Source organism: Drosophila tropicalis, unplaced genomic scaffold, assembly GCF_018151085.1.
Source record: "Drosophila tropicalis isolate 14030-0801.00 unplaced genomic scaffold, ASM1815108v1 contig_158, whole genome shotgun sequence".
Lineage (NCBI taxonomy): Eukaryota > Metazoa > Arthropoda > Insecta > Diptera > Drosophilidae > Drosophila > Drosophila tropicalis.
This window is the reverse complement of record NW_027172602.1, coordinates 4,155,677-4,180,539: the sequence shown is the minus strand read 5'-3', so window position 1 is coordinate 4,180,539 and position 24,863 is coordinate 4,155,677. Positions and strand designations below refer to the sequence as shown.

Genomic DNA, 24,863 nt, shown 5'->3' with positions numbered 1-24,863 from the left:
AAACTATCGATATATTTCATTTGATAAACCGATAACTCATGCATGCTTATCCAGAAACACGGCGTGATTTATCCGACAATACTGGTATGATTTATCCGAAATTTAAACACAATAGTGTTGCTAGAGTATAAAAAGCTAGATCAACCGAAAAAGAGCCAAAACGCAAAAAAAAAATGCTGTTTTTAAGTAAGAGTCAAAGAATCTTTTGTTCATATGAGCTAAATTTGACTTTGACTCGGTGCAATACGTATGTAATATTTGGAATTAATAAATTTGTATTTTTTCAAACTACTAAAAACGAAAATTTAGCTATCAAAGCGACTTGGTACAAATAAAGTCGGTTTTCACCAAAAAACCCAGTATTTTAGCACCACATCTGACGGGGAAAAAGCTAAAATGACATCACTGCACAACACAATCAAATGGAATAAATAACACACACACTCATAAATAAGGCAAAAGGCAAAACAATTAAAAATTATTAGTGTTAATTTTTTTTGCATTAAACAAACACAGCAGCAACAAAAATGTGATGTTAAGTGTAAGTTATAGAAAACGGGCGTGTGCGAAAAAGTGCAAAAAAAAATATAAAGGAAAAACCAAACAAGAACGCAATGTTTGTTGTAGTTGCGCGTGTGTGTGAGTGTGAAGCAAATATAAAAAGAAAATAACAGGCAAAAGGAAAATGCCGAGAAGCAGGCACAAAGTGTTGCCAAATTAATTAAACCGGAATTTCTGAAAAATATAGTAGAAGGATGCAAAGCAAAACATTTCGCGACATGAAACCAAATAAAACAAATAAACACATAATAATTGTCTTCAGGTTTTAGTTTTTCGTCTTGCTTATTCCGTTTTGAACCTTGTTTCGGCAGCCTCCTTTGGATTATTTCCCAGTTCTCCCAACCCTTGTTTCTTTTATCCCTTTTCAAGCATTTGTCGTCGTCCTCGTCGTCCCCAAAATATAAGTCCAAGGCAGTTGCGGAAGCGGTTGGAGAACAAAATATATTCCAACCCCCAAAAAATCACTGAGCAATAACCAACACCCCACCACCCGGCCGTTGCTCTGCCCTCCCACACACACAAACACACTTACGTATATATGTATATATATATATGTATATACCCCACCCCAAGCGCTCATCCAGCAGCACCCTTCTCACCCGCTCACCGCCCGCCACACCATCCTTTTGCCCCACAAGTGTCGACATTTTGCACCAAAAATTCTTTGGACATCGAGGCCCGAAGGTGATGAAGGCTAAAAGAAGAAGAGGCAAGAGAAGAAAACGAAGCAGCAAAAGCAGAGAAGGAGCAGAAAAGCAGCCGCAGCAGTAATTCAAAAACTGTCGAAATAAAACGACTTTTCTCTCCCTCTTGCTTATACAAAGCAGCAGGCTCTCTTTTACACTCTCGCTCTGTTCTGTACTTCTCTCTCTCTCGCTTTTGGGCTCATTTTCGCTGCCGCTTGTTAGGCTCCCCCTCCCACTACACAAAACTTTTTGGGCTCCTTTGGTTATTTTTTTTATAAGTGTGTGTGTGTGTGTGTTTGTGTGTGTGCATGTGTGTTAGTTCGAAATGCGCAAAGGCAAACAAAAGGCAAAGCATAAAACATAAATTAGGGCTGCAACAAATCAGAAAGCCAACCGAAGGCAAAACAAATAAAATATATAGCAAAAAACCCAAAGCGAATTGTTTAAACAATTTCCAAGTTCTATGCATTAACGGAATTGCGCAAGTTTTTATTTGTTTTTGTTCGTTTCCGTGAAAACGCTATTCGCCAGCCCTGGCCAGCGCCATCTAGCGGTCAGAAGGGCGCCACTCTGCCAAGAGCCCAACACAGTTTTTTTTGTTGTTTTATTTTGTTATTGTTGAACAGGCGAAAAGCATAGCTTGATAAAAAAAAAATGCATTTAATATAAAACAAATACAAATACGAAACGTAAGATGTGAATTAATTGTGACTACTGTAAAAAAGAACAAAATGCGGGGGAGCAATATTCAGCACGGGCAGCAGCAGCAAAAGGAAGAAGAAGCAGTAGAGAATCGGCAGCAGCGCAGCCGCCGCTAAACATCGCGTCGCAAAAGCGAAGCCCCGAAAAAATTTTCCATTTTCCAAACCAACGAAAAAAAAAAAAGAACCCAAGAGAGAGAAAAAAAAAACATTTGGTGTGTTTTTTTTTCTTCTCCTTTTCTGAAACGAAACAGGGGCAAAGTGGTAAAAGAAGTGTGTAGAATGAAGCAGTAGCAAAGAACAAGAAAGAAGAAGCTGAAAAGGAAAACTATTAAAAAAAAAAAACAACGGGCCCCAAAAAGGTCAAAATCGGAACGAACCAAAGAAAATGGAGCAAAAAAGTGGAAAACTTAGATGTGTGTGTGTGTGTGACGGGGTAAAGGCAAGGCGGAAAAAAGCTAAAATTAATTTTTTGTTTTTGTTTCGTTAGTGTGCGACTGAGAGTGAGAGAGAAAGAGTGAGAACATGTGTGAGTGTGTGTGTGAGTGTTTGTGTGAAAGAGAGAAAAATTATTTCGTAAAACGCATTTATTAATAAAAATAAATCAAATAAAAACAAAACACATGCAATGAAAAGACAACTAAACAAAATCATATTTAACTATTTCACAAAATATTTGATTTAATTTTGGTTTCTTTTATTTTTTACATTTATTTGCAGTAGAACAAAAATTTTGCACAAATTCAAAAAAGGAAGAGAAGAACGTGAAGAGAAGCAGAAGAGAAGAAGTGCGTGCAGATGAATAGAAGGCTAAAAAAGGCAAATCAATAAATCATAATAACAATAATAACAACAACAACAACAACAATAAAACGAAAAATATAAACAGCGAATGAGAAGCAGCAGACGACGACGAAGAACAAGAAGAAGAAGATTGAAATAAAAGAAAAACAAAAAAAGGAGGAGAGCAACAAATAAAATGCAATGAAATGAAATGAAGCGGAATCAAAACATTTAATAATGTGGCAGGCAAATGCAGTTAGTAGGCCCAATGTCGTTAACGTTGACGTCGACGTTGCAGTTGCAGTCGCAGTCGCTGTCGTTAAAGCGGCAGCAGCACAAAATGCCGCATGACAAGGCATAGCAAAGCAACAACAATAACAACAATAATAATAATAACAACAACAAGAAAAACCTACACAAGTGCAACAAATTACACATGAACAAAAAACGAAAGAAGAAAAAAAAGAAGTAAACAAAATTAACAAAAACAAAACAAAAAAGAAGCAACAAAAACAAAACGAAGAGAAGAAGAAACAAAACACAACAACAACAACAAAAACGGAAAGAGAGAAATAGTAAAAAAAAAGAAAATACAAGAGAAACGCAAAAAAAATTTATAAATAATAATTTCTCATCATCTCTGCCTCTGCCATGGCCACAAATGCAGCATCTGCAGCAGCAAGCAGCGGCGGCAGCAGCAGCAACAGCAGCGGCTCTGCAACATTGCCATCATTATTTACTGTTAGCGCCACCGCTGCTGCCACTGCTGCAGCTGCAGCTGTTAGCAAGGATATGGATGGACTGATTGCCATTAATGATAGCGCATTATCGCAACAAATCGAATTTATCTTACAAGATGCTCCCATGGAGCAAGATGATCATCCTCATCATCATCATCATCAACAACAACACCATCATCATCATCAACAACAACAACAACAGCATCATCATCATCAGCAACAACATCATCGTCGACAGACGACGTCCCAAATTGAAAGCAACAACCACCCACCGACAACAGCAACAACAACAACAACTAGCGCTTCCTCCTACCAGCAACAACATAACAACAACAATAACAATCAGCACAAGCAGCAACAAATTGACGAACAACAACAGTTGCTGATGCAACACCAACAACAGCAACACCATTTGCTCAATGGACGTCGCATCATAATACAATCGACAGGCTCGGCGAATCATCATCATCATCTCCAGCAGCATCATCAGCAACATCTTCACCAGCAGCAGCAACAACAACACATCAAAGAAGAAGAACAGGACGATGATCCGGAATTGAATGATGAGAATCTGCAGGATATTGAAGAAGAGGCCCAAGCAGCTGAAGCCGATGAAGAGCCGGATGATGGAAATACCACAGGAAGCACTGCATCGGCTCAAGTTAAGCTAGAGCTTGAAGATAACGACGAGCCCGATGAAGATGAAGAAGATGAGGAAGAGGATGAAGAAGAAGATGAGGAGGAAGAAGACGATGATGATGAAGATGTTGGTGTTAGTAGCATGGATATGGGTGACGAGGATGAACAACAGCAATTGGACTATACAGAAACAGCACAATCAACTGCAGCAGCAGCACCACCACCACCACAACCACCGCAACAACAACAACAACAACTAGTGCAATTACCTGCTGGCAGTATAGTTAGTACAACAACAACACGAACATTAGCCGTACCCGTAACGGATAATGCTTTAGTCCATTTGCAAAGACGTCCGGTATATATTAGCAATGCGATGGGTGGTACAACCACATATGTACGTATGCCAGCAGCTGCGGTCATAAGTCGCAGTCCAATGACTGTTTTAAATGTGGTACAACAAGCAATGCCAAATGCAACCACACAATTGATATTGCAAACAACCCAACCAGCAGCAGCAGCTACAGCAGCCGCACCGACTGCAACAAATCCTTCGGTTTTACCTGTACAACCCACCAATAATGATCAGCAGCAACAGCAGCAGCAGCTGACCATTAATGCTCCTCCACCCCCAGCTCCAGCTGTTTCAGTAACTAAACAACATGCATCATCCACCACATCGTCGAATTCATCGCAATCGAGCAACAATGTGTCCACATGTACCGCAAGTTATCAGTGTGTTGAATGCGTTGAGAAATTCGATTCGAAAGAACTATTCGATATACATCGCAGTGGACATGCAAATAATATGAAATGTGCCATCTGTAATATGGTATTGAAATCATTGAAAAACTATGAGAAACATTGTCTACGCTGTAAACCGTATGAATGTCAGATTTGTGGTCGCGTTGTACGCTTTCGTCCCAATTTTATAAAGCATATGCGTGTCCACACGGGTCAGCAATCGGAGAGGCATAAATACAAATGTGAAGTATGCCACAAGGAGTTTATGAGTTTCGAATACTTTAAGGTCCATAAAAAGATCCACAATGAGAATGTGAATTTGACATGTGAGATATGTGGCAAGGTATTCAGTGCATTGGCATCGCTTAGAGGTCACTCCAAATTGCATTCGGGTGTTAAATTGCACAAGTGAGTAGAAATATTGCAAATATTTGAACAAAAATAATCCTTTTGACCTTTTCCTTCCCCAAACTCTTTTGCTCTCTTTTATCCTTTCTTAGGTGTGATGTGTGTGGCAAGGGTTTTGGTCAGCGTTATAATTTAAAAATTCATGCACGCACCCATACGGGCGATTTTCCGTTTGAGTGTAAAATCTGTAAAAAGAAATTGCATACACAATCGTCGCTGCAAACGCATATGCAGGTGCATTTAAGGGATCAGCCGGCGTCTAGTAAAACACAACAAACAACGGCAACAACCACATCAACGGCAACAGGGACGGGAGCAACACGTGGCAGTCAAAGCAGCAGCCCAGCCACAAGCAGCAGCAGCAGCAGTGCCAGTGGCAGTGGTCCAGCAAGTATTGTGAAATTGGAACCATCCAATGAATTGGATAGACCTGGTACCAGTAATCAGCAGCAACATCATCATCAACAAATGGACCTCGATGATCATTCGGCGGGACTAAGTGATGAAGATGAGAGTGGTGTTGGTGTCAATTCCTCGCATATTGTAACAGCAGCAGCAGCAACAACAACACCATCAACAGTAACAACAACAACAACCACCAATAATAATCTAAATAATAATCGTTTAATAACCACCGGTGAGGATTCTTCCAATGAGGATTCCTCAAATGCCTCGCTACATCATCAGCCACACTCTTCAGCCAGCTCTTCATCGCAATCTCAGCCAGCTGTGGCAACTCATGCGCAGCAGCCACAACAGCAACAACAACAATATCTCGTATCTGCACCCACACGAACAATTGTCATTAAGAATTACATGCAACAACAACAACAACAACAGTCCAACAACGCACAGCATCAAACCGTATCTGTTGTAACCTCAGATCAAACACCTGTGCTGCATACGCAGGTCATTCAGAGCGGTGCAGGCACCACCAGTAGTGGCAGCAATAGCAGCAGCAGCAACAACAGTAATGGCCATCACATAACCAGCAGCAGTAGCAACCACCACCAACACCATCACCATCCACAGCACCAGCAGCAACATCACCACCATAATAGCAGCAGCAATAGCAGCAGTAATAGCAATTGCAGCACTCAGGCTAATAACAATCTTGCCCAGCAATTGCTACGCAAGACGCCCATAATACATCATTCAACAACAACAAGTGGTGCTGGAACTCTCAGCTCAGCTTTGGCCAGTGTGGTGCAACAGACAACGGCAGGAGGAGGTAAGTTGAACTGAAAGAAGAATTTTGCAGCCCATTTCTGATTTGTTTACTGTTTCTTTTGTTTGTTTTTAGTTGGCTCACCGGCTCAGTCACCGTCGTCATCATCGCAATCCTGTTCCTCCTCCACGGTACTTGTGTCAAAGGCTACTGGTGTGCCGCTATCAATTGCCTCATCGGCAGCAGCAGCTGCCATGGGTGGTTCAACAATCATAAGGAGTACACGCAATCATCATTTGCAGCAGCAGCAGCAGAGCAACTGCAGCGGGAATGGAACGGGAACGGGTCAACAGCAGCGCTTGGCTGGCAGCGGAACGCAGCGTAATAACCACCGAAATCACCACCGACGTCGTCATCTGGCCGATATGGATGATGACGAGGATGATGATGATCACAATGATCAAAATCATATTGATGGTGTATCTAGTAACGGCCAGATAAATAATACTTGTCCAACGGCAGCAACTGCAACAACAACAACGCACAATCATCACCAGCAGCAGCAGCAGCAGCATCACCACAATCATCATAACCATCATCATCATCATCATCATAATCATCACAATCATCATTTCGATGACGATGATGATGATGAGAAATCATCCCCGTCCCTGGCAACAGCTGCCATTATTAAAGTCGAACCGAATCTATATTCATCCGGCTCCGGTGACAATTCCAATGATATGTTCATCAAGGAGGAGGTCATGTTTGAAGATTCAGCTGCACCGCATTCACCACAATCGCCGCCAAGTTCGAAATTTCGTATATCGAATTTCGATACAGATCTTGTGGATCATCATGTGGATTTGAATCATTCATTACCGCCATATGGCAATCTATTTGAGCCCCATACAATACCCGATAGCATACCCGTACAACTCTATCCGGATGATGATGATGATTTCCGTTTGGATCACAGTTCATTGGGTGGCTTACACAATACATCATCGTCGACGACCGATGGTGATTTCATTAAAAAGGAATGGGTATACGGCAGCGGGACAACAAGTAGCTATGCCATGAATGGCAAATTCGATGATGATAGTGATGCATTATGCGATGCGGCCAATTTTATCTACAATTGAGAGCCGGCGGCGACCAATGACCAGGATCCCGAAAAGGAAAACGGTCGTCCAGAACGAACTACTAGCAGAGAATGTGTTGGTGGCAATGTCCTCAGACGTGTACACGATGCGGCCATGTGGACTAGTGAGTGTGATGGATGTTGAATGATAATAAGAGGTAGAACAAGCAGAAGAAGAAGAAGAAGGAGATGAATGTTGAAATGGAAGATGTGAATTGGAGGAGAAATAAGTGTTTTTGTAGTTTATATCTATATATGTGTATATATATAGAAATCATACTTATCTTTATGTGTGTGTGCATATATATATATATATACATATATATGTATATAATTATATTGCTATCTCTGTCGCGCTCGTGATCTTAACGTGATCTTAAACTAAATCAATGTGTAAAATTTTTGTATTTGTATTTTCCTAGTTGTTTGTATAATTCTCTTTTTTCCCCCTGTCTCTGTCTCTCTGTCTCTCACTCTCTTTCTGTCTGTCTCTCTGTCTATTCCTTAAGTCTCTGTACCGTTCATGAGAAGCCGCAACAAAAAGAAAATTCTCTATTTAGATGATATATGTATCTATCTTCTGTCTTTGTCTTGTTGTCTCTTTCTTATCCTTTTTGGTGTGTAAAAATTGTCCAAATTATTCTAATTTACCATCCCTCCCAACGCAACCTAAGAACCACAACGATAGCAACAACAATAATAAGTGCAACAAATGTGCAAAATTCTTTTTTTTTTTTTTTGTAATTTTAATATTTTATTATGTATAATTAATGCTTTCGCGCTCTCTTCCTGTCACTCACTTAATCACTCATTCAAACATTAATATTTGTTTACATACATATATATTTGTATAAGGACAGCGCATAGTAGATATATATATATAAATAGTTTTTATTATTTATTAACAAAATCCTAAAAAAAAAATAATATTTTTAACTATTCTTGTTTGTGGGCATAACTAAAAGCGCCGCCCACTAACGAAAATCGTTGCAAATCGAATATATATAAGTAAGAAGAAAGATAACAGATCAATTTTAGCTTTTAGTTCGTCCTTTTGAGTATTTTATGTGATCGTCATTTCGCCAGTCAATCAGTCAGTCATTCATTTATGTTACTCATTATTCTTAAATTATATATTATATATATATTTGTGTGTGTGATTAGGTTAATGTTTTATTTTCTGATCTCTGTTTATTTAATTTTGTTTTTTTTTTTTTTTTGTCTTTATTTCATTCAATTTTACATATATGTGAATCCGCTGCGTTTTATTTGACTAAAATGATTAAATGTTCCTCTTGAATTTTGCAATTTATAAGTGTAATTTGTAAATATTATTATATATGTATGTATTATGTGCTGTCTTAAATATGTATCTTTTATCTATATATATATATATATATATATAGTTATCGAAAACAGTTTAACTAAAAATGATGATGAAACCTAAAAATCTCTCTCAGAATTCAGTATTTCAAAGTTGACACAACTCAAATCAATATTCAATTTTCATTGCAACAGCAGGGCAGAGTTTCCCAAAAAACAAACATCAAACAAAGAGTTATATTCAGTATTTTTTGTTTCTATATATATATATATGTATATCATTTACTCGTTACTCGAAAAATGATTATGAGAATTATATGTAATGAATATGTATATATATATATTCCTATTGTATATGTCTGTGTTTGTATGATCGATCTCTAGATAAAAGCCAAATTTTGAGCAAAAATCAACAAATTTGAGATGCAAATGCATTTTTTTTTAATGTTAACTAACGAGTAGCGAGTAGCCAAAACGAGTAACGAGTAGTTTAAGAGCCGGAAATAGTTTGGTTTTGTTTTTTCCCCTTTTAATTAATACTATTTGTGCAATTTATTTTCCCTTACCTTTAGTCTCTCTCTTTCTCCCTCTCTCTGTCTTTCTTCCTCTTTTCATTCTTATCAATCAATTCGCCCCACCATTTAACGAAATTATATATATAAATTTAAATATATATATTGTGGTTTCCTTAATTAGTCTATAAGTTTTATCATTTACAATATATATATATAAAGAAGAAGAAAAAAAGAAAAAACAAAAAAAAAAAAAAACGACAACAAACCAACACACATCATCATGCTTTTAGCTTTTAGCTTTATCACTAATTGTATATTAACTATATAAAGAACAAATTCGATATATATATATATATATATATATATGTTTTAACAAATCTTTAAACATTTATTTTTTATTTGGCTTTACTTAAGTTACTTTCTCTTTTTTTTTTTTTTTGTTCATAATTTTTTTTTTTTTTTTAAAGCATGTAAATTGATAAAAAAAACCAACTAAAACGTAACAACAAAAAATAAGAGAAAAAAAAAAACGAAATTATAAATAAAAGAAAAACTCAAAAGCAACAACAAGTTGGCAATTAGCATAAACAATATAAAATTTATCAAGCATTTAATGTTACATATATATATATGTATATACTATATATATATATATATATATGTATATAAATCAATCAATATTATTACTTATATTATAATTAATATAAAATAAACAAAACAATTTAGCCAACAATTAATTAATGTAGCTGAAAATTTTAGCTTAGCCAAAAACAGAAGTGTAGGGAAAACAAAAACAAAAACAAAAGCAAATCAAGTGAATCAAAAAACAAAAACAAAAAAAGTAAGAGAATATATATTTTCTGTTTTTCATTTTAGTGTTTGTTGTTGCTGCCTTTAATTTTGTTTGTTAACAAATCTATAGCAGATTGTTAAATCATAATAACACACACACTCACAACACACACACACACACACACATGCACAAACGCTCATAGAACGCTCAAAATATTTAGCTGAAAAACGCGCAAAAAACCCAAATTTTTGTTGTTTTCTTTCAATTTAGATAAATAGGTTTTTTGTTGTTTGTTTCTTTGCTTCCATAAACAAAAAAGAACAACAAAAACCAGTGAATTTAATGAAATCGAAAGCTTCTTTAATATATATATGTATGTATCTACATATATATACTTAGGTTCTAATCAGCGTGACATTAAAGGCTCTAGAATTGAAATTGTCCTTGCCATTTTTTTATATTTGGGTTAGAAAATTCAATTTTCTTTACTATTCCACTTGATATTCGATAATTTTTGAAATTTTCTTATTGGCTTGTTTTTTTTATCTATTCTACCTGTTTGATCTCAATTGTATATTTCGAATCTGGATGGGAAAATCTAATAATCTAATCTAATAAGCGGTGACTAGCTTATTCAGCTCTGAAATATATATTCAAAGTAAAGCGTTTATAATTTTGATTTTGGAAAAACTAACAGATTCGAATCCCTATAGCCATATAGAATACAGATTTTCACATACATATGTATATAGTTAGTTCTCAAACTGAATTTCATTATGGGTTGCCTTTATGTCGCGTCTGATCCAACAAGAATTATAAAGATTCATAGTCTTCCGCATCCGATATCATTGTCATTATCATCTCTCTCTGTCTCTCTCCCTCCCTCTGTTACTTGCTGTCGCTCTCATAGTTTTGGTTTCTGTTTGATAGAGTGTTCCTTTTTTTTTTTTTAGTCCTTAAAGTTTCATTAAATTGTGAAGAAGGTGAAGGAGGAATAGCAATTAGTAAGATAAGAAAGAAAGGAGAAAGATTTTGAGGAGAAGGCGTTGGTTCGATTCTGTCATTAACTTGACCAATTCGATAAGAGTGTTAAATATAAATATATATATATACAAAATAAAAAAAAAAAAAAAAAAAAACAACCAAATGTACAAAGCTAACAACAAACAACAAGAACAACAACAACAACAAAAAAGAAGTTAAAATCGAATGAGCAATAATTACAAAATGTTAACAATTCTATTTTCTAATAACTTTTTCGTTTCCATTTTAAATCCAGCACTGCCCTCCCCCCTTTCCCCCAAACCCAAAAACAAAAATGAAAAACTAAGAAAACGAAATCTACGATAATTAAACATATGTACATACATATGTATAAGGGAGAGCAAAAGCAACAAAGCAACAAAGAAAAAAACAAAACAGAGGGAAAGAAGAAAACTTTTTTTTTTTTATTTGTTTGTTTGTTGGTTATTCGTATGAAATGAAAAGCCGCCGCCCCCCCAGGAACAGGCAAACAAAACCAGAAAGAGAAACAGAAACAGAAACAACAAAAAACACCATTACAGTAAAAAGAAAATCTCAACGACTGCGCACACAACAACAACAAAAAAAAAAAAAAAAAACAAAAAATAATAATAATGAATAGCAACAAAAAAATCTAAGAAATCTTTTTTTTTTATATTTTTAAATAAGAAGAAAATAATATATATGTACATCTAAAAAAAAAAAACAAAAAAGAATGAAGGGATATTTTTTAAGTGTAAACCAAGAGCCAAATTTTCGCAATAATACACACTAAAACACACGCACTCACACACACACACAGAAACAAAGGAACAGCTAAAGATGTAAATTGTAGGAAATATGCCCCCTAAAGTATGCAATAAACAGTCAAAGTGCTCGTATTTTGCAAGAAATGAAGACACTGTTAATGTTAAGAAATAAATTTCTAGCATACTTTAGGGGGGCGAATAGTCTCACATTTTCGCTTCCAAAGCTACGTCCTGACAACAAAAAAGTAGACAAAAAGAGAGAGGATTAACAGAAATTCCCAAAGTCCACATTTTTTAAAACCTATATATACATGTATATATATGTATATGTATATGTATATGTATGTATCTGGTTGTATCGATCAATTCTATATAGTGAAAATTTCCGAAACGAAATGCACAAAATGAATTTTTGGCGTTTTGCTACATATCAAATCATTCGGAACCAGTTGAAAATTCTAAGAGGCAATAAGAATAAAATTAAATCGAAAACTTTCTATTTGTTAACGTTAATACACACACACACGCACACAACACAAAACTTTCTATATACATATTGGCAAAATTTTCGACTGATTTCGAAGTGAATCATATAGATAAATGACTGCAATCATTCCAGATTTGAATGAATTTGATTGTGTCAACTGGTCGAGTGAGGGAGAAAAGATATAAACAAGAGAAGGGAAGAGAGAGAGAGAGAGAGAGTTATACTTCTTTCACACATTTGTGTGTCGCACTTTCCTTTGAAATACTTGCACAACTTATATATCGTATGGTTCAACCGATTTCACACTTATTCCTAAAGCTTTATAAAGTATAATAGACTTTGTATCAATATCTTCCAATTCAATCGATACTAAAAGCAACAACAACAACATGAACAAAAACAATTGTAATTTTCATATTGCCTAAATAGTTACAGCCTCATATACATATACATATATATAGATATATATACATATATAGCTAGTGATTTGGTCGTCGTATATACATACTTAATATATAATCTATATATATATATAAAAGAAAGAGAAGCCCTTTTTTTGTATTGTTTTTAAGTAAATGTACCTAAACATACATACAATGAAAGAAATCTTATTTAGAAATGATGGGAACTTTGATTTGTTTGTAGACGAACAGCAAAAACATATATACATATGTATGTATATATGAATTGAGATATCTATATATATATATATATACATATTGAATGACTAAATGTGTAGTTTGAACTAAATGTATAACACATAATTATATATAGTAGATAAATGTAAGCCAACAACAACAACAAAATGATAAATAAAAACTTTGTTATGCACAAATCTATATATATACATACATACATTATGATGTATGATGTATGTATATGAATGAAACAAAAGCAGAAAAGGAAACAAACCCCTCTAAAAAAAAAACAAAAAACAAATCCCTAAAGCCCTCCCAAGATGAAAACAAAAAGAAAGAAACACAACATGTTATATATATTTATTTGTAACTTTATTTAATTTTTAACAACTTTTTGCTAATAAAACAAAAAAAAAAAAAAACCACAAAAAAAAAAAAAAACAACACAAATGAACCGAAAACCTAAATGTATGGAACGTTTTTTAAAGCATTTTCGAGAAATATTACAATAAAAACCCAAAAAAAAAAAAAATAATAACAAAAAAAAAAACAAAGATGAAATTATGAAGAAAAAAAAAAATAAACCAGATAAGCCCACGAAAATTGATATATTTAAATTAACAAATATATATATATATATATATATATATATATATATATATATATGAGAAGCCTATTTATATACTATGAATGTCTAGTCGTATTTTCAGTATTATATAAAAACAAAAACAAACAAGCAAATTTTTGAAAATGCAAAAAAACAAAACAAAAAAACAAAACAAAAAAAGAAGAGATGAACCGAAACGGTAAACGATATGAATTATAAAAAATTATGTGTGTAGCATAAAAATAAATTGGTCAACAATTTTTAGAAGCATTTTTAAAATACATATATATATATATATATAAAAACAAAAGAAAACCATCTATATACATACATAAATACATACATGCATGCCTACATACATACATATATATATATATATATACATCAAGATAAAAAAATATTGATTCTACAAAAAACAACAATACAAAACATTTAATATACACATATTTATATATGTATGTATATACATCCATATGTACATCCCATGTACATCCATATATGTACATATGTACATATATGTACATATGTATGAATCAAAAACAAAAAGCAAAATATACGAAACAAAAAATGTGTCTGTTTTTAGTGTTAGTTAAGTAAGTCGATCAGTTTGTGAATGTGTGTGTAAACAAGTAACAAGAAAATGTGCAAAATTAACTACAACTTACATATATATATATATATATATATATATATACACATACATACATACATCTATCTATATAGAATATATATAGAAATTATACGATTTAATTTGATTGATTTTTTTTTTTTACATTTCTCGTTTATTGTCTAAGCTAACAAAACACAAATAAAAATTATAAATTTATGGCATAATTTTTTTTATTTTAACACGTTTTATTTCCTATATTTACAAAACATATAATATATATGTATATGTATATTCTTATTTTCAAATGTATAAAAAAAAAAAGAAAAGAAAAGAAAAGATTTCCTTTGTAGTTTTCATTTCATTTGTTGTTGTTTCTCTTTTTTGTTCGTTTTCCCTTGAGTTTCCCAAAATGCAGAAAGATAATGTTGCCAACTCCGATTTCACAGGAATTCAGTTAAAAATATATTTAATGTATATTGAACAGAACAAGAGATCGTGTGTGATTAGAAGATTCTGACTCCAAAATTAAATATTATTTATAATTTCGGCTTGGAATGCATTGGAAAAGTTGGTTTAATTTTTTAATTATTGGCTATCTCTTTTTCTCTCTCTCTCTCTCTCTTCGTGTGTGTGTGTATATGGTTCATATCAGTATAGTAAATTAATATATACATATATATATATATATATGTGTGTATATGCAATATTTCACTCTATATAAATGTATAATATTTGTATAGAAAATCAAAAAAAAAAAAAAAGAAATTATAAACAAAATTGACACAAAAATTGGCACAATTTGCTCAACATATTAAACAAATTAAAACAAAAAAAAAAAAACAAGAAAAAGAACAAAAAAAAAACAACAATATTTTGGTTAAAGTTTTATTTTTGCCTTTTTTTGTTTTCAAATTGTTCTAAAATTTTTTGTCAATTTTTTTTTTTTTTTTTTTCATCATCTATTTCATAGTGGAAATTTGTAATTTTTAGTTTAACTGATGAAAAGAAAAAATAAAAGAAAACTAAATACTAAATAAAAATATATTAAAAACAAATTACATATATTCAAGCAGATAATAAAAAGAAAACCAAACAAAATTACATAATTAATTAATGTGAAAAAGAACAAAAACAAAAAACAAAAAAAAAGGAGTAAAAGAAATTCTAGTTTTTATTGTAATTCCGTGTCTGTGTGTGTATTTCAGCAATTAATGTAAAAAAAAAAAAAAACAAATGAAAAAGAAAATAACAAAAAAAAAAAAACAACAAAAAAATGGAACAAAAACAAAAAAAAAAACAAAAAAACAAATCAAAGTGGAAAACAATCCACTGAACATAAAACATAAAAAAAACTAGCGAAATAAATAATAATAAAAAATATTTGAAAAAAACAAAATCGAAAGTTTTTATTACTTACAAAAAAAGGGAATAAAAACTTGAATGGAAAGATAAAGTTAAAACTATTTTAGTCTTTATTTAGTGGCAAATCCACGGGAGGGAAAATTAAGGAACGGAGCAAGTCAAAATCCAAGAACAATTTTCCCTTTAAAATGATTTTCCATAGATTTTCTCCACCATTGCCTTAATTATGTAAATCCCTTTCCTAACCCTTTGGTAATCCCTTTAAGCCACCTGGGGGTCATGATCCTTCGATGTGTCTTATAGCCACGAGATAGTTCCATGATTGTTCCCGAAGTGCAATTGTCTTGATGGTGCGACCCTTTTTTAAATTTCTTCACTCTTTGAATTTTTCTATATTATGAAACGTTTTTCACTAAGCCTACTAAGAAATATGCCAAACATTCAATTTAATTTAGATTCATTATTATTATTATTTAATTGTAAAAAAGAATTAATTCTAGGTTACAATGAGTTTTGAGCCAGAGCGACAAAGGCCTTCAGGCTTTTAATTTAGATAATAATCGACAATGTTTGTTATCGGAGGCGTTCGATAACCGACAGTTGACTGTACTTGAGTTGACATTTCCCTCTGTTGAAATAGTCCCGAAAGTTACCTTTTGCTTTTTAGTCACTTTTGGTCGAATCAAACTAGTTGGCCTTGACATTGGAATTTTTCGACAAAAAATCAAGGTAGTCTCGGAAGCCCCATAGCAAATCATTCTCATCTCAACTTCGATTCGGAGCGGTCCAGTTTTCCTAAAGTCTAGTCAATAAAATATTATACAAATAGTAAAGTAAAAACAATTCAGAAAAAAGGTTATCCTTTTTGGTTCAACATGTCGATAAAAAATGTTTCGGCAACCAGCGGCGAGCGTTATTTGTCCCGGACAGAACTCCTGGATTGGGTGAATAGTACTTTGGACTCAAAGTATACTCGGCTGAATGATTTGCGTTCCGGAGCGGCCTATTGTCAGCTGTTCCATATCCTGAAACCTGATGCAATCAACTTGAGGAAGGTGAAATGGGTCACCCCGACAGAATTCGACCAAATCCAGAATTTTCGACTGCTGCAGATGAGTTTCCACCGGACGCATGTGCAGAAAGATGTCAATATGAATTTGCTCACAAAGGACTCTCTACAGGACCATTTGCAGTTTGTGCGTTGGTTCTACAAACTCCTTGTTACAAATCAGGCGTTTGACTCAGACAACTACGATGCCGCTGCTGAAAGGAAATACGCCTCAACGGGAGATCCTAAGTTGTCTCGCAAACCGAAGCAGACGACCACGCAGTTGTCCCCCACCCTGACAAAACCAAAGACCTTCAACCGGGCAGCCACCATGGAACTTGGTGTAGAGAGACGTTCAGGTTGGGGCACGGCCCGTCCAGCCCTACCTAAACGTCAGCAGACCTCCACAAGTTTGCGGGAGCCGCAACGCAACCAGATCAATGTCAAGCAGATGCCACCGAAGCAACTCATTAATGGATCAGACCAGATTTTGTCTGAAGTCTGGAATAAATCGTACAACGCTGATTCTATCAATGTTTCATTGCGGTCGTCTAGAAAATCGGATAATGATATAGAACAATTAATTAAATCCATAGACACCGCAGTGATACAACACATGGAATCCCAAGAGGCGGCTTCAGCGACATTAAAAACCAAAACAACATCGACTCCAGCTGAAAATCCTAAAACCGAACCACCTGGTGGCGCTGCTGGTGTTTTCGATTCAATATTCTCCACGGATAGTCGTAATCAACCACAACTGTCCGATGATGAAACTTCCTTGTACAAGTATAAGCAGCTGCCCACTGATGATGAGGAGGACGATGACGAGGAGGACGATGACGATGAGAAGGTTGACATGGCTGCGATGGCTGAGAAGGCTGCGAAGGCTGCGATAGCTGACAAGGCTGCGATGGCTGAGAAGGCTGCGAAGGCTGAGAAGGCTGCGCAGGCTGCGATAGCTGACAAGGCTGCGATGGCTGCGATGGCTGAGAAGGCTGCGCAGGCTGCGCAAGCTGCGAAGGCTGAGAAGGCTGAGAAGGCTGCGATGGCTGACAAGGCTGCGATGGCTGACAAGGCTGCGAAGGCTGAGAAGGCTGCGAAGGCTGAGAAGGAGCCAATCGAAGGCCAGACTACAAACCGCCCGGAAGTCAGCAATGAACAGGAGGAAGCTGAATTAATAGAAGCAATGGACGAACTGGCCAAGGCTGAGAAGGCTGAGAAGGAGCCAATCGAAGGCCAGACTACAAACCGCCCGGAAGTCAGCAATGAACAGGAGGAAGCTGAATTAATAGAAGCAATGGACGAACTGGCCAAGGCTGAGAAGGAGCCAATCGAAGGCCAGACTACAAACCGCCCGGAAGTCAGCAATGAACAGGAGGAAGCTGAATTAATAGAAGCAATGGACGAACTGGCCAAGGCTGAGAAGGCTGAGAAGGCTGCGAAGGCTGAGAAGGAGCCAATCGAAGGCCAGACTACAAACCGCCCGGAAGTCAGCAATGAACAGGAGGAAGCTGAATTAATAGAAGCAATGGACGAACTGGCCAAGGCTGAGAAGGCTGAGAAGGAGCCAATCGAAGGCCAGACTACAAACCGCCCGGAAGTCAGCAATGAACAGGAGGAAGCTGAATTAATAGAAGCAATGGACGAACTGGCCAATTTGAAATCCGCATGTCGCATTGTAGCCGGAGAGGTCAACTTTTATTCTGATAAGATACACAGACTTTACGCAGATTGCGATAACGGGGACGTTTTGAACCGGGTTGAGATTCTCACTATGCTACGCGCAGAGGGATCTGTAGATTCCAATGATTGTTAGCATAGCTTTATTTTGTTATTTTCAATTTTTCCAAATTTTTTCAATGTTAATTAATTATGTTTCAACTGTTTTGTGTAAGTCGAACATTTCATAAAAGTAAAAAAAAAGGAAAAAGAGTATTAAAAAAATCATGTCAACCAAGTCAAAATCCAAGAACGATTTTCCCTTTAAAATGATTTTCCATAGATTTTCTCCACCATTGCCTTAATTATGTAAATCCCTTTCCTAACCCTTTGGTAATCCCTTTAAGCCACCTGGGGGTCATGATCCTTTGATGTGTCTTATAGCCACGAGATAGTTCCATTCTGCGGTTGTCTTGATGGTGCGACCCTTTTTTAAATTTCTTCACTCTTTGAATTTTTCTATATTATGAAACGTTTTTCACTAAGCCTACTAAGAAATATGCCAAACATTCAATTTAATTTAGATTCATTATTATTATTATTTAATTGTAAAAAAGAATTAATTCTAGGTTACAATGAGTTTTGAGCCAGAGCGACAAAGGCCTTCAGGCTTTTAATTTAGATAATAATCGACAATGTTTGTTATCGGAGGCGTTCGATAACCGACAGTTGACTGTACTTGAGTTGACATTTCCCTCTGTTGAAATAGTCCCGAAAGTTACCTTTTGCTTTTTAGTCACTTTTGGTCGAATCAAACTAGTTGGCCTTGACATTGGAATTTTTCGACAAAAAATCAAGGTAGTCTCGGAAGCCCCATAGCAAATCATTCTCATCTCAACTTCGATTCGGAGCGGTCCAGTTTTCCTAAAGTCTAGTCAATAAAATATTATACAAATAGTAAAGTAAAAACAATTCAGAAAAAAGGTTATCCTTTTTGGTTCAACATGTCGATAAAAAATGTTTCGGCAACCAGCGGCGAGCGTTATTTGTCCCGGACAGAACTCCTGGATTGGGTGAATAGTACTTTGGACTCAAAGTATACTCGGTTGAATGATTTGCGTTCCGGAGCGGCCTATTGTCAGCTGTTCCATATCCTGAAACCTGATGCAATCAACTTGAGGAAGGTGAAATGGGTCACCCAGACAGAATTCGACCAAATCCAGAATTTTCGACTGCTGCAGATGAGTTTCCACCGGACGCGTGTGGAGAAAGATATCAATATGAATTTGCTCACAAAGGACTCTCTACAGGACCATTTGCAGTTTGTGCGTTGGTTCTACAAACTCCTTGTTACAAATCAGGCGTTTGACTCAGACAACTACGATGCCGCTGCTGAAAGGAAATACGCCTCAACGGGAGATCCTAAGTTGTCTCGCAAACCGAAGCAGACGACCACGCAGTTGTCCCCCACCCTGACAAAACCAAAGACCTTCAACCGGGCAGCCACCATGGAACTTGGTGTAGAGAGACGTTCAGGTTGGGGCACGGCCCGTCCAGCCCTACCTAAACGTCAGCAGACCTCCACAAGTTTGCGGGAGCCGCAACGCAACCTGATCAATGTCAAGCAGATGCCACCGAAGCAACTCATTAATGGATCAGACCAGATTTTGTCTGAAGTCTGGAATAAATCGTACAACGCTGATTCTATCAATGTTTCATTGCGGTCGTCTAGAAAATCGGATAATGATATAGAACAATTAATTAAATCCATAGACACCGCAGTGATACAACACATGGAATCCCAAGAGGCGGCTTCAGCGACATTAAAAACCAAAACAACATCGACTCCAGCTGAAAATCCTAAAACCGAACCACCTGGTGGCGCTGCTGGTGTTTTCGATTCAATATTCTCCACGGATAGTCGTAATCAACCACAACTGTCCGATGATGAAACTTCCTTGTACAAGTATAAGCAGCTGCCCACTGATGATGAGGAGGACGATGACGATGAGAAGGTTGACATGGCTGCGATGGCTGAGAAGGCTGCGAAGGCTGCGCAGGCTGCGATAGCTGACAAGGCTGCGATGGCTGACAAGGCTGCGATGGCTGCGAAGGCTGAGAAGGCTGCGCAGGCTGCGCAAGCTGCGAAGGCTGAGAAGGCTGAGAAGGAGCCAATCGAAGGCCAGACTACAAACCGCCCGGAAGTCAGCAATGAACAGGAGGAAGCTGAATTAATAGAAGCAATGGACGAACTGGCCAAGGCTGAGAAGGAGCCAATCGAAGGCCAGACTACAAACCGCCCGGAAGTCAGCAATGAACAGGAGGAAGCTGAATTAATAGAAGCAATGGACGAACTGGCCAAGGCTGAGAAGGCTGCGAAGGCTGAGAAGGCTGAGAAGGAGCCAATCGAAGGCCAGACTACAAACCGCCCGGAAGTCAGCAATGAACAGGAGGAAGCTGAATTAATAGAAGCAATGGACGAACTGGCCAAGGCTGAGAAGGCTGAGAAGGAGCCAATCGAAGGCCAGACTACAAACCGCCCGGAAGTCAGCAATGAACAGGAGGAAGCTGAATTAATAGAAGCAATGGACGAACTGGCCAAGGGTGAGAAGGCTGAGAAGGAGCCAATCGAAGGCCAGACTACAAACCGCCCGGAAGTCAGCAATGAACAGGAGGAAGCTGAATTAATAGAAGCAATGGACGAACTGGCCAATGCTGAGAAGGCTGAGAAGGAGCCAATCGAAGGCCAGACTACAAACCGCCCGGAAGTCAGCAATGAACAGGAGGAAGCTGAATTAATAGAAGCAATGGACGAACTGGCCAATTTGAAATCCGCATGTCGCATTGTAGCCGGAGAGGTCAACTTTTATTCTGATAAGATACACAGACTTTACGCAGATTGCTATAACGGGGACGTTTTGAACCGGGTTGAGATTCTCACTATGCTACGCGCAGAGGGATCTGTAGATTCCAATGATTGTTAGCATAGCTTTATTTTGTTATTTTAAATTTTTCCAAATTTTTTCAATGTTAATTAATTATGTTTCAACTGTTTTGTGTAAGTTGAACATTTCATAAAAGTAAAAAAAAAGAAAGAGTATTAAAAAAATCATGTCAACCAAGTCAAAATCCAAGAACGATTTTCCCTTTAAAATGATTTTCCATAGATTTTCTCCACCATTGCCTTAATTATGTAAATCCCTTTCCTAACCCTTTGGTAATCCCTTTAAGCCACCTGGGGGTCATGATCCTTTGATGTGTCTTATAGCCACGAGATAGTTCCATTCTGCGGTTGTCTTGATGGTGCGACCCTTTTTTAAATTTCTTCACTCTTTGAATTTTTCTATATTATGAAACGTTTTTCACTAAGCCTACTAAGAAATATGCCAAACATTCAATTTAATTTAGATTCATTATTATTATTATTTATTTGTAAAAAAGAATTAATTCTAGGTTACAATGAGTTTTGAGCCAGAGCGACAAAGGCCTTCAGGCTTTTAATTTAGATAATAATCGACAATGTTTGTTATCGGAGGCGTTCGATAACCGACAGTTGACTGTACTTGAGTTGACATTTCCCTCTGTTGAAATAGTCCCGAAAGTTACCTTTTGCTTTTTAGTCACTTTTGGTCGAATCAAACTAGTTGGCCTTGACATTGGAATTTTTCGACAAAAAATCAAGGTAGTCTCGGAAGCCCCATAGCAAATCATTCTCATCTCAACTTCGATTCGGAGCGGTCCAGTTTTCCTAAAGTCTAGTCAATAAAATATTATACAAATAGTAAAGTAAAAACAATTCAGAAAAAAGGTTATCCTTTTTGGTTCAACATGTCGATAAAAAATGTTTCGGCAACCAGCGGCGAGCGTTATTTGTCCCGGACAGAACTCCTGGATTGGGTGAATAGTACTTTGGACTCAAAGTATACTCGGTTGAATGATTTGCGTTCCGGAGCGGCCTATTGTCAGCTGTTCCATATCCTGAAACCTGATGCAATCAACTTGAGGAAGGTGAAATGGGTCACCCAGACAGAATTCGACCAAATCCAGAATTTTCGACTGCTGCAGATGAGTTTCCACCGGACGCGTGTGGAGAAAGATATCAATATGAATTTGCTCACAAAGGACTCTCTACAGGACCATTTGCAGTTTGTGCGTTGGTTCTACAAACTCCTTGTTACAAATCAGGCGTTTGACTCAGACAACTACGATGCCGCTGCTGAAAGGAAATACGCCTCAACGGGAGATCCTAAGTTGTCTCGCAAACCGAAGCAGACGACCACGCAGTTGTCCCCCACCCTGACAAAACCAAAGACCTTCAACCGGGCAGCCACCATGGAACTTGGTGTAGAGAGACGTTCAGGTTGGGGCACGGCCCGTCCAGCCCTACCTAAACGTCAGCAGACCTCCACAAGTTTGCGGGAGCCGCAACGCAACCAGATCAATGTCAAGCAGATGCCACCGAAGCAACTCATTAATGGATCAGACCAGATTTTGTCTGAAGTCTGGAATAAATCGTACAACGCTGATTCTATCAATGTTTCATTGCGGTCGTCTAGAAAATCGGATAATGATATAGAACAATTAATTAAATCCATAGACACCGCAGTGATACAACACATGGAATCCCAAGAGGCGGCTTCAGCGACATTAAAAACCAAAACAACATCGACTCCAGCTGAAAATCCTAAAACCGAACCACCTGGTGGCGCTGCTGGTGTTTTCGATTCAATATTCTCCACGGATAGTCGTAATCAACCACAACTGTCCGACGATGAAACTTCCTTGTACAAGTATAAGCAGCTGCCCACTGATGATGAGGAGGACGATGACGATGAGAAGGTTGACATGGCTGCGATGGCTGAGAAGGCTGCGATAGCTGACAAGGCTGCGATGGCTGACAAGGCTGCGATGGCTGCGAAGGCTGAGAAGGCTGCGCAGGCTGCGCAAGCTGCGAAGGCTGAGAAGGCTGAGAAGGAGCCAATCGAAGGCCAGACTACAAACCGCCCGGAAGTCAGCAATGAACAGGAGGAAGCTGAATTAATAGAAGCAATGGACGAACTGGCCAAGGCTGAGAAGGCTGCGAAGGCTGAGAAGGCTGAGAAGGAGCCAATCGAAGGCCAGACTACAAACCGCCCGGAAGTCAGCAATGAACAGGAGGAAGCTGAATTAATAGAAGCAATGGACGAACTGGCCAAGGCTGAGAAGGCTGCGAAGGCTGAGAAGGCTGAGAAGGAGCCAATCGAAGGCCAGACTACAAACCGCCCGGAAGTCAGCAATGAACAGGAGGAAGCTGAATTAATAGAAGCAATGGACGAACTGGCCAAGGCTGAGAAGGCTGCGAAGGCTGAGAAGGCTGAGAAGGAGCCAATCGAAGGCCAGACTACAAACCGCCCGGAAGTCAGCAATGAACAGGAGGAAGCTGAATTATTAGAAGCAATGGACGAACTGGCCAATGCTGAGAAGGCTGAGAAGGAGCCAATCGAAGGCCAGACTACAAACCGCCCGGAAGTCAGCAATGAACAGGAGGAAGCTGAATTAATAGAAGCAATGGACGAACTGGCCAATTTGAAATCCGCATGTCGCATTGTAGCCGGAGAGGTCAACTTTTATTCTGATAAGATACACAGACTTTACGCAGATTGCGATAACGGGGACGTTTTGAACCGGGTTGAGATTCTCACTATGCTACGCGCAGAGGGATCTGTAGATTCCAATGATTGTTAGCATAGCTTTATTTTGTTATTTTCAATTTTTCCAAATTTTTTCAATGTTAATTAATTATGTTTCAACTGTTTTGTGTAAATCGAACATTTCATAAAAGTAAAAAAAAAAAAAAAAAAGTATTAAAAAATCATGTCAAACCAATCAAATGCGTTTCATTTTTTTCTATATATATTTTTTGTTGTATTTAATATTTCATATTTAATATTTATTCTCTCGTTTTATAGTATACATTTTTTTTTTTTTTTAAATAATTTCACACACAAAAAAAAAAATAATAATAATAAACTACAATTAAGTCTAAGTCAAAAATTTGAAACAGAAAAAAAAATTCGTTAAACATAAAATTCAAATTTTGTTTGATTTTTTTCGTATTCAATTGAGAGAGAAAATACAGAAATGAGAATTAAAAGCTATATATCCTAGATTATACTCAATCGAGTGGGAGAATGGAAGAATAGTGAATGAGTGTGTGTGTGTGATAGAGAGAGGGGTGGGTTGGGTTTTATGTAAAGTTTTTACTAAGCCAAAAATTTATATCAACTTGGCCAACAAGTGTGTATAACCTTTTGGCTTAGGGCTGTAACCAGGGCAGATACATCCATACATATATCTGGTGGGGGGGGGAGGACAGCCATATAGAACTTACATATATTTCAACTTAAAGATATATCTTTCGCTTAGATTTCAAACTAAACATTTATAATTGATTTATGTGTGTGTGTGTGTGTGTTCTGTTACTCTTTCCTCT

At 36.9% G+C, this 24,863-nt stretch overlaps 4 protein-coding genes across 9 annotated transcripts; all 4 read left to right on the top strand.

The window, feature by feature from the left end:
- The first annotated feature begins 410 nt into the window (after positions 1 to 410).
- Positions 411 to 9,570, top strand: LOC137571907 (uncharacterized). Of its 6 annotated transcripts, none has more exons than XM_068283610.1 (4): positions 411 to 541; positions 2,669 to 5,262; positions 5,355 to 6,493; positions 6,566 to 9,570. In XM_068283610.1, exons 2-4 carry the CDS (start codon positions 3,383 to 3,385, stop codon positions 7,573 to 7,575), a joined length of 4,029 nt encoding a protein of 1,342 aa, XP_068139711.1. In that variant the 5' UTR covers positions 411 to 541; positions 2,669 to 3,382; the 3' UTR covers positions 7,576 to 9,570. The 6 variants fall into 6 exon arrangements, with proteins under 6 accessions (XP_068139711.1, XP_068139714.1, XP_068139712.1 ...); XM_068283613.1 differs by having other exon boundaries at positions 443 to 541; positions 2,672 to 5,262; XM_068283611.1 differs by lacking the exon at positions 411 to 541 and adding an exon at positions 1,809 to 1,936.
- A 6,986-nt stretch (positions 9,571 to 16,556) lies between these two features.
- On the top strand, positions 16,557 to 18,548 carry LOC137583645 (microtubule-associated protein RP/EB family member 1-like). Its single transcript, XM_068298738.1, has one exon. It carries the CDS (start codon positions 16,557 to 16,559, stop codon positions 18,546 to 18,548), a length of 1,992 nt encoding a protein of 663 aa, XP_068154839.1.
- Positions 18,549 to 19,899: 1,351 nt separating this feature from the next.
- LOC137583635 (uncharacterized abhydrolase domain-containing protein DDB_G0269086-like) lies at positions 19,900 to 21,375 on the top strand. Its single transcript, XM_068298728.1, has one exon. The coding sequence runs from the start codon at positions 19,900 to 19,902 to the stop codon at positions 21,373 to 21,375; it is 1,476 nt and encodes a 491-aa protein (XP_068154829.1).
- A 719-nt stretch (positions 21,376 to 22,094) lies between these two features.
- On the top strand, positions 22,095 to 24,261 carry LOC137587462 (uncharacterized abhydrolase domain-containing protein DDB_G0269086-like). Its single transcript, XM_068303885.1, has one exon. The coding sequence runs from the start codon at positions 22,220 to 22,222 to the stop codon at positions 24,113 to 24,115; it is 1,896 nt and encodes a 631-aa protein (XP_068159986.1). The 5' UTR covers positions 22,095 to 22,219; the 3' UTR covers positions 24,116 to 24,261.
- Positions 24,262 to 24,863: the final 602 nt, after the last annotated feature.